This window comes from Abramis brama (assembly GCF_963993115.1).
Source record: "Abramis brama genome assembly, chromosome: 2".
Classification (NCBI taxonomy): Eukaryota; Metazoa; Chordata; class Actinopteri; order Cypriniformes; family Leuciscidae; genus Abramis; species Abramis brama.
The window spans coordinates 66080681-66091547 of NC_139964.1; the positions used below are offsets into that span (position 1 = coordinate 66080681).

Consider the following 10867-nt stretch of genomic DNA (forward strand, 5'->3'; position numbering starts at 1 on the left):
ATCAAAGGGCGCATCTGAAGCGCTCGGACCGGTCTAGCCTACAGAGGAATGTTCTTGTCGCCTGGCAACTGTGACAGCTGCCGATGACGAGCGCGAGAAATACTGGACTTTTTTATATTCAATTGGGTTTTATATTCAAACCGGGCTAAACCGAAAATACATGATCCGGGGCTGAAACATCCTCAACATGTCCTCCAGTAAAATATAGGCTAAAACATAAAAATGACAATAGCCAATTCTGGCTCCATAGCTGTTTACTCAATTAGGCTATGAATTATCAGGATGGCAGCTGTCATCTCTCGCACCGTTGCTTGGCGCCAGGAGCGGTAATCGGGAACACCTAGTTGCGCAATTAGGAAATCCTATGAAGGCTTCATGGTGCGTCCTTCGAAGGACGCATAGGCTGCATCCTTGAAGTCTTCAGTCCTTCGAAGGATGCAGCCTTCACATTGGGACACAGCTGCACTGCTGTATACGCAACGCTCTAACCTGTTAACATGGGTACGGAAAAATATACGCACGGCATACGCACTGCAAACGGAGTAGGCTATGTGTGAAACGGGCGTTACAGTGCGTATCATAACTAATTTTCACATATACATTGCACGATATACACAATGCGTGCTATAGAGACGCATCTATAAAGAACGCGTTGTTATTGTAGTTCTGGACTAAATGAGAGCATACATTTTCTCATCTCACATGTAGGCTACCATACTACGGAGCCCGGGAAGTCACCTGTGGGAAAAAAAAAAAAATCTGTGGCGACGGTTTTGCAATCCGTCCGCTCAGTTTATAAACCGTACTCACGAATTCTCAAATTGTTCCCTCGGTTTAACAAATCGTGCCCACGAGTTTCTAATCCGCGCTCTCAGATTTGTAAACCGTGCCTTCAGTTTTTGCAATCTGTACCCACAAATTCATAAACCGTGCCCATGCTTTCGCAATCCGTTCCCACGGGTTTGTAATCTGTACTCATGGATTTGTGGCTCACTCTCATTTTAGAAGAACACGTTGTTAATGAATATTATTTTATATTGTTTTATTGAATATTAAGTGGAATAAATCAAATTGTCTTAACTGTGTCTGCATGCTTAAAGTGATTCTCAATTGTAGCGGGTATGGGTGGAATATACGATTTAATATGAATGACGTGCATCAAAATCTTTTGTTTATTTGTGATAATCTTAGCACTTTATTATTATTTTCTAATCTGTATTATGACTGATATTTGACGAATTGCTTTGTTCATTTTTTTGTAAGTTTTGGACAAAAGCGTCTTTTAAATATGTAGCCTACTCACAAATCCGTGAGTATAGTTTACAAACCTGTGGGAACGGATTGCGAAAGCGTGGGCACGGTTTATGAATTTGTGGGCACGATTTGTTAAACCGAGGGAACAGTTTGAGAATTTGTGAGTACGGTTTATAAACTGAGCGGACTGATTGCAAAACCGTCGCCACGGATTGTTTTTTTTTTTCCCACAGGTGACTTCCCGGGCTCCGTACTACGCAAATGAACTATTCCTCAAAACGAATAAAAACAGTTAACGCAACATTGTGCATTTCTTTTAAAAGTAACTTTCCCCAACACTGTAGTTTTAAATTGTATTATAATATTGTAACCTAATTGTCAAATAGTGGATGACAGAGTCTTTATTGTTGAATGTTGACTAACATAATCTCTCATATTTTAATTATTAGGTACAGAGGTGAAGAAAGCAGTGGGTGATAAAGTTTCCTTTCGTCCAGATAAACCTCTTCCTGCTTCTGTCACCAGCATCACATGGAAACACATTAAAGATGGTGGAACTGTTAAGGCGATTGAATGGGAAGACGGAGAAATTCAAGCCCCGAATCCGAGATTCAACGACATCACAACTCTTGATACAGCGACCGGACAAATCACGATTACTAAACTAACAGTCGAACATAGTGGAGTTTATACCATTGACGTCAGCGGTAAAGAGCAGGCACAAAGATTCACATTGACTGTTATGGGTGAGTGGATGCTGATTATTCATTAATACTAATATTATAAATGCATCATATTATTATTATTATGGTTGTTTTTACTTAGCCTCACATACAGAAAAACAAAAAAACTATGTAATTGTACAATAATGGCATCAGATTGTAATACCATGATACTTTGATTAATACCGTGGTATTTACATGGTACTCCAAGATACTTTCAAGAATACCACATGTCCAAAAACCACTGTAGTATTATGGCACTTTTTCTGTAAGTTATGGTTTTGTTTAGTAACTGGATTTTACCCTCTAATACCATCATTGTACTATGGTACTGTCACAGTACTTTAAGCAATGCTAGTGTAGTTGTGTTTGATTTCATTGTGTTTCTTTATAGACTGAATGTTCGTATTTGTTTTCTTTCACAGAACGGGTCCCCAAACCTGTGATTAAAACAGAGAAGAGTGATAACCCTGGTGTTGTGTATTTAATATGTGAGTACAGTGAAACAATCATCTGGAAGAATTCTGCTGGAGAAACACTGACGGGTTCAGCGCACCAACCGAAAGGAAAGTTCATTAATGTCACAAAAGAAGGAAATCCAGAAATCTTCTACACCTGTACACTCCAGAACACAGTGAGTGAGGAGACCAGTGATCCGGTCTATGAGAGAGATCTGTTTAAAGGTGAGACGCTGGACGGACACTAAACACAACCTGTATGCAAGAAGAATATACTTATGCTTTTATTTAGATTATGCAATCATTCAATAATGCAAGATGCAATTTAATAACCTTATAATCCCTGTGGTGAAAGTCAGTGTTGTTTATATGTCTATGTGGGGTTTTAAATATGCTTTAAGACAAAAAACATGTGCAAATTCATCAGTCAACACCATTGTTTCTTTCACAATCACAGAGCCGGTCCCCAAACCTGAGATAACAGTGAAGATTGATAACCCTGGTGTTGTGTATTTGAGATGCGAGTATAATGAAACAATCATCTGGAAGAATTCTGCTGGAGAAACACTGAAGGGTTCGACAATCACCCCGAAAGGAGAGTCCATTACAGTAAAAAAAATTGGAAATCGAGAAATTTTCTACACCTGTACACTCCAGAACACAGTGAGTGAGGAGACCAGTGATCCGGTCTATGAGAGAGATCTGTTTAAAGGTGAGACGCTGGAGGGATATTAACCACATAAATCTGAAAGTAACGATGAATATGCATGTTTTTCTTTAGAGTATGTCATAAATCAGTAATGCAAGATATAATTTATTAAACTTACTATGATAATTTAAATATGCTTTCCTGGAATTGGTTTTATAACATATTTTTCCCCCCACATTAGCATCAAACAAAGGATGTGTCGTCGCAGCTGTCATTCCTTCAATCACTATGATGATTATTATAATCCTTTTCCTATCATAACTTTTCAAGGTAAGACAACTGTTGTGTTTAATCTTTTAAAAATAGTCAAATATGTTTCCATTCTTTCATCTGTGCTTATCATCTGCTCAAAAAAAAGTATATGTAATGTAATAAATGTATTAATAAATATCCACATTGACTGTAAATTTGAACGGCCACCTGATTTGTGATATACCTTTAAGACGCCACATTTGATGCGGGAGACGCAAGATTAAGCTTATTTCATTTCTTTATGGAAAATCATTGCTATATGTTTTATAATGTAAATAAAACACCTGTTTTCCCTCAGAAACAGCGTCTGTGAGTGTGTGTGATGTCACACACTTCTGCTCATCATGGACTCGCTGAATCCCAGCTTCACTGAATCGACTGCAGCTCTGCACCGTCTGTCTTCAGAACTGTGACTGTTTCTCAACTTTCACTGTTGCTCTTTGACCTTTCTGTCTGCTGGTGTTGGAACTTCATCCTCAGGTTATGAATACATGAATGTACTGTTAAATATGCAGATATATAATTTATTTATTACTTACTGTCACCAACGTAAACAGTTTTGCAGGTGTGATTGTGTAGAAATAAATTGCTTCTAAAAATTGATATTGTTCAGAAAAACATTGGAAAAAATACATGGCAATACATTTTACACTATTTCACAGTAAATGTTCTACTTCATTTTTTGTTTGTGGTGGAAAGTAGAGAAGGCTTTTTAATTTATTTAGCTACCAAATCTTTGATTTGACATTGATTTGAAAGACACTATTTTACAGTACATTTTCTGCTTCATTTGCGTTTTATTTTATTCCATTTTATTTAGCTACCAAGGCAGAAGGATTGTTTTGCACTAGTGCCAATGTGAAGAGTTTGATGCAGGGCAATGCAAACACAGAATGCAGTGTAAATCACTTTGAATAAAATCCTCTGTCAAATGTAAAATGTAAATGTATTCTGTTAAGACTTCTATTTGAAAACAAAAATCCAAATTCAGAAGGAGATTTGTGCCAGTATTGGTCGTCCAGTATATATATATATATATATATATTTTTTAATTAAGTTGAATCAATTTCAAATTGTGTCCATCAGAGTTTTGTTTGTATAATTTAATTACATATTTACAATAAATAAAAATATTGGTGTCAGGCTATATCCTACTGTAAGTCAGATATTATAAAACAGCTACTGTTTTTGGGAGCACACTCCAAATATTCACTCTAAAATTAATGTCCGGGCAAAAAAAAATCCAGAACCCAGATAGTGGGTGCAGTGAATAGTAATATGAATGTCTTTGCAGGTGGAGTGGAAACCAGAGTGGAGAACGGATGATGATGATCAATGGAGAAGGCAGATGGCAGATCGGAATGAAGAATGAAGATGAGTATCTCAGGTTGGTAGATCTCAATGCTTCCTCAATGTACTCCTCCATGGCCTTCTGCTCCGGGATGGACAAAGGGTATACTCTACCTTTGGGTAACGTGGCTCCAGGTAGCAGGTCGATAGCACAGTCCCATGGCCGATGTGGTGGTAACTTGGTAGCCAGCTGCTTACTGAAGACATCCTGGAATGCCCGGTACTCTTCAGGAATCTCTACTTTATGGATGACTTTGGGACTCTCGACGGCTGTGGAGTTGATGGAGAGGTTCTGACAGTCCTGAGTTGATGAAGAGGATGAGTTCTTGGGGATTCTTTGAACAGTAAAAAGACAGGATTTGAAACAGTTCTCACTCCATTGGATTATCTCACCAGAGTCCCAGTCGATGAGTGGTTGATGTTGGATCATCCACGGGCGTCCCAGGGTGAGGTCAGCAGTGGACTCTTCCAGCACCATGAACGTTATCCCTTCAGAGTGTAGACATCCAATGCGGAGCATCAGAGTGGGGGAGAAGTGATGAATACGACCCTTCCCCAGCGGTTTTCCTTGAATGGTGTGTATACGAATATCCTGAGAACACCATGGCTTGGGTGCATTCAGTTTCTGAAGGAGATGGGCTGAGATGAAGTTCCCCGCTGAACCGGAGTCGATGAGGGCTTGCGCTGAGACACATATCAGAGGTTAGGACATGAACAGTAGTGCGTGACAATGTTTCAATCTTTGGTGGTAATTGAATTGTACTCACCGCCGGGCGTTGGGGTCGTACGGGACAGTCATTGATGGCATGATTTTCTCCCCCACAGTACAGACACAGATGATGTTGGATCCGGCGTTGATGCTCCGCATGGGTCAGGTGGTAAGCGTCGAGTTGCATGGGCTGTGGTGCTGGAAGAGCGACATATGGTGCTGTGGACGGAGGACATGCAGCGGAAGATTGAGATGCACCGGCGGTGAGGCGTTGGGATACACGGATGGTCTTTTCTATGAAGTTTGAGCCCCATCGAATCGCCATACACTACCATTGTTGGCGAATGTTGGCATTGAGCCCGTGGCAGTAAGCTGTGAGTAGAGCGGTTTCGTTCTAACCGCTAGATGCCGCCAAGGTGCGGAACTGGAGAGCATAGGCACAAACAGATTGTTTACCTTGATGAAGATTGAAAAGCTGATCATGGATTGATAACTCAGACGCTGTTTGGCCGAAAACTTCTTTGAAGTGTTGGATGAAATTGGAAAGGGATTTAGTGACTCGAGCATTAGAATTCCATAAAGATTGAGCCCATTGAAGAGCACGTCCATATAGTAATGAAATCACAAATGCCACTCTGGCTGAATTGCTGGAGAATTGATGAGCTTGCATTTCGAAGTACAGTGAACATTGTAGGATGAAACCACTGCAGTCCTCCACCTCACCGGTGAATGTCGCTGGTCGGGCCATGGGACTGGCAGAGGCAGCTGGTGGTACAATGGGTGATCGAGGAAGAAGTGACTGGCGTGCAGCGTGCAGGACATCAGCGGGAATGGTGGGTGGGTTATCCAGGTGTGATGGAAGTAATGAGAGTCGAACAGCATGTACCAGCTCAGCGGATGGATCGCTTGGTGGATCCAGCGCTGATTCCGTGGGGTTCTGCATATGGTCTGGTCTTCTGTCAGGTTTAGAGAAGACTCAAACAGGTGAGTAAATAGAAACAATGTTTATTGAGAACAGAAGCACGAAACCAGCAGATGTAATGGTGAGTAGGTACTGCAAACTTGAGATGAAGATAGAACTTGGCTGAATAGTAATATGAATGTCTTTGCAGGTGGAGTGGAAACCAGAGTGGAGAACGGATGATGATGATGAACGCAGATGAGAATGGAGAATGGAGATGATCATCTCAGGTTGGTAGATCAGGTAAGTAACAGGTAGTGAGTCTTGTGCATCCATGTAAAGACGAGACCAGACACTGAACACAAGGTGAAGGGTTGTATATAAAGGGAGTGAATGATGAGGTGATGAGGTGCAGGTGTGGTGAATCAGTATTCCGGGGAGAGTGAACGAGTGGGCGGAGTGTGCAGATCTGGTGGATCCCTGACACATATACACTATTTAATAGACGTTTAAACACAATTTAATAGACGTATTATTCAATGCTACTTCTATATAGATTTATATATTAAGTTGCTCAAGCAAGTGGTAAAATATTTAACCATGTAGCCTACTTATAATAAAATCGGAAAAAAATTAAATTAAAACTTAAAATTGACAAAAACAGCCGACTCTCATGCCTTTTCTTCTGCATTTAAATTTTAATACAACAAATCTTGCATGTCACAAATAACTTGTTTTTCCACCTCCATGAATGAGACAAGAGTTGTTCATTATGTCGCCTTGTTGAGGTAAATTGTAGTTTTCCTTGCTTTACCCCGGTCTTAAAGTAAAAAAAGATGACTGTGAAAAATAGTAGTATTTAATTAAAGGTGCATTGCGCAACATTTCATGTTAAAAATACCCGTTTTTCTTACCCATACATGCTTAAACAATTGCCTGATGGGCTGAATGAGCCCTTCTCTGATCACTGCGATTGCCTCTATAATCCTGTACAGTAAAATAAATAAAGAGGGATTCGGGACAGAATTTGAGACTGGGCGTGACGTCATGCGCGTTCACGCTCACCTGGTAATGTCTGGCAGGTTTGTGTATTCGCCGCGACGCCGCCATTCTCCGTATCAGCGAAGACAACTCGAGCGACAAAACTTTAGTTAACTTTCGACAAAAGTAGAAGATGGATTCAAAGAGACCGGCTTGTAGTTCATTCCAAACTCCACGTAAGACAAAGAAAAGAAAACTTTTGTCTAGTGCCACAGGCGTCGGAATAAGACGAGAGTCAACATCGGGAAGGCTTTCAACAAATGGAGAGATCTCCGGTCTGCACACACTAGGAAGCGCCCGCGCCCGCGCCCTCAGATCACTTGGACGTGGCTGTGTACAAAAGGTAAAAACGATATAAATACTGTTCGTTGGAATCTCCGGTCTGCTCTAGGGCTCAAACGGGATCCTCAGTTGGCTTTTTTCTTGATAAAACGGTAAGATATAGCCCAGTCTCTAATGTCTGATACGGCAAATCTATGACAACAAATGATGTAATAATCTATGAATATTACCTTGAGACATTTGAGTGTACTTTGTTGACCAACTGTGTATGGTATGATTATTATTTTGAGCTTTTACAAAGTAATAACAAAGTAATAACTTATATTGTTCATGAACGTGTTTCCATAATAATACAATCATAAGTGGATACAGTAAACACATAAAACAGTTCAACATGGAGATAGATGGAAACAAAAAACGAAGTTTTCTACTACCCCCGTTTTCCCCTCACACATAAGTGTGTAATTTACTCAAATGCCTTTCCTTTCACATATTTAAAATGACTTGCAGATTTATAACTTTATTACCTCTGAAGACATTATGACTGTAAACAAAAGATTTGTGCGGCTGATGCACCTTTGGTTATGAACAGCTCGTGCTCGTGCAAGCGTGCGTGTGCGTGTGGTCCATGAGCGTGCACACCTCTGGTTGCAGTTTCACTTGTCACCAGAGGGGGCATAGTTCTGCAAAAACTCAGAGACTTGCGCAATGCACCTTTAAATGCATTTATGGAGATTATTATATTTTCACGTCAATCTGTGTTCATTTTGACCACAACCCATGAAAAATACGCACCGCATACGCACTGCAAACGGAGTATGTGTGAAACGGACGTTATGTATGTAGTGGTCAGAGTAGGTCGTCTTGCTGGATAGACACACACTTGTGCCAGAAACTGATATCAAACATTTGCTATGAGTGTACACAAGATGGCAGCAGTACTGGAAATGCTGAACCCAAAAAAGACCAAAGCGATGTAGAAAGACCTGGCACCAATAACTCGTTTCATGGGCTGGTCTGACGATTTTTTTTTTTTTTTTGACAAATGCATTACGCCGGTGTTGTGCCGAATTTTGACTCCCTGCCAAATTATTACCCCCCTCGTTGAAGTCAGTACCTGATTGCCTAATCCTAACCCCTCCCCCAATCCCAACAGAAGAGAGAAACTCTTGATTACAGGTTCGGAACAACATGAGGCTGAGAAAATGATGACAACATTTTCATTTTTGGGTGAACTATCCCTTTAACCGACATCTTCAGTTTATGGTTCTGTCAGCATAACCACCAACTCTCTGAACGCAAACAGGAAATTTTGTCTGTTTCCTCGAGACAGAACCGCATCCACAGCCACAGAACCGGAAGTGAGTGGTGGGGGTTAAACAGTCATAGTTGCGCAATACACTTTCTTTTTGAGAAATATAAGCTGTTTTCATATGGATTTTGATTGGATCCATGTCTACAATATTTAACAACAATACTTCTAAATAAAATCACTCTTCCATTATACGATATCATGATGTTGGATATGGCCATACACCATTATTATTTCAAATAATATTAATAATGTGTAACAAGTTGTAAAGTGTTTCTCATTTGACTGTATATGGCCTATATGTGATAGTATTATTTCCTTCACGTTCATGTTGTTACAAATAATAGGCTTATATTTAACGACACAAAATGTGTAACATGTTGTAAAGTGTTTCCCATTTGACTGTATATTTGATCGTATTATTTCCTTCATGCTCATGATGATACAAATCATACTTTAACAGCGAGTATGTGACGTATTTAATGTCAAATAAAAATAACTATTTAATACAAAGCCTGAACAAGTGAAACGTGTCTCTGTATGAAAACAAATAGGAAATTTAAAAAATATTTCTAAAATAATAGGTTTAAAACGTATTTGTCAGGGCTTCACCAGATCTGCACACACAAAAATGTTGTCCTGTGTTCCGTATTTTAAACTTCTCCTCAAACGTGCATGCAGTGTAAATAAAGCAGTTACATCAATGAAATGATAGTAAAGTTAGTCCACGGCCACACCCCCATGCTAATGGTACCGCCCACGGCGCAAATTACAAGACGAAAAATGGAAAAATAGAAAATCGGTTAGATTTCATTTATTCGAATGTTTGTTTCTGAAGTCACAATTTAGCAAAAGTAAAATTGAAAAAGGGGAGAAAAAGGCAAATATCCATTGATAATGTACTGAAAAAAAAAAAAAAAAGAATGTCTGGTTTCAATTTTGCATTTTTGCATTTGCATTGTATGGTCTGAAAACTGAATTGTGAAGCGTTACACGGACCACCAAACAGCTCTGTCTTGTACTCCCTACCTGTATTTAAGCTTAGCATAAAGGAACAATAGTGCCCCCTAATGGTGGGTAGTAGAATAACACCATAAGTAACATTTAACTGTTACACTATACATCTGATGGTTCCGTGAAAAAATATTTACTTTATTATGATGAATTATTCAAAGATTTGTATCCTCGTCATTGTGCTTTTTCCCTGTGTATATAATCTTATATTATGATGTACGCAAACCCATGCTATTTATGTCCTATTTTTATTTATTTTTTCATTATGGTTCATTGTTCAAAGATACAACCATGGTATCTTTCCCTGATCTTTATGTAACTATGTTCTGCAAAAACAAAATGAAATGAGTGACAGGTGCACTAACATCAGTAACTCGACAGCCCTACGTAAAATGGTTTTCTTCATCGTTTGTAATGTCTGTACAAAGGAGACAGGCAGCTGCGCGAAGTTCTATCCTTTGGAGAAAACTGTTGATTTTATTCTGGGAAAATTCAAGCACCACTCCTTAAAAATTAAGATTATCCCCAAATGAATTGCATTGCTAGCCCACCACAACACTTATGCACAATAATAATGATAAATGCTGACCAATACTTAATATTACTTTTTTTTTTTTTTTCTGAAAATTATATATTTGAGTAAAACAAGTCTCATGTCTTGTCTCAAGACAAGTCTTGTCATATGACATAGCTATGCATGAATACACTAGATAATTGCAGTGAACACATCTCAATTTTCAGTCAAGCAATGATTTTAATGTATTATTTAATGAAAATAATACATTATTTAATGAAATTAATTATATTTTATTTACTGACAACAATAAGAAACATGAATAAATGAGTAAAAGATTAAAAAAAGT

General features: G+C 39.0%; 1 protein-coding gene across 2 annotated transcripts in view; it reads left to right on the forward strand.

Annotated features, from left to right (window-relative positions):
- The window catches only part of LOC311075142 (cell adhesion molecule CEACAM5-like), an 89039-nt gene extending 84705 nt beyond the window's left edge, over positions 1-4334 (forward strand). Inside the window, exons 5-8 of one of the 2 annotated variants that reach the window (XM_084102318.1) lie at positions 2402-2659; positions 2892-3146; positions 3325-3413; positions 3694-4334. In XM_084102318.1, coding sequence (XP_083958444.1) covers positions 2402-2659; positions 2892-3146; positions 3325-3404 — 593 coding nt within the window. In that variant the 3' untranslated portion in view covers positions 3405-3413; positions 3694-4334. The remainder of the gene's footprint in view (positions 1-2401; positions 2660-2891; positions 3147-3324; positions 3414-3693) is intronic. The other variant, XM_084102320.1, reaches the window with a different exon arrangement.
- Positions 4335-10867: the final 6533 nt, after the last annotated feature.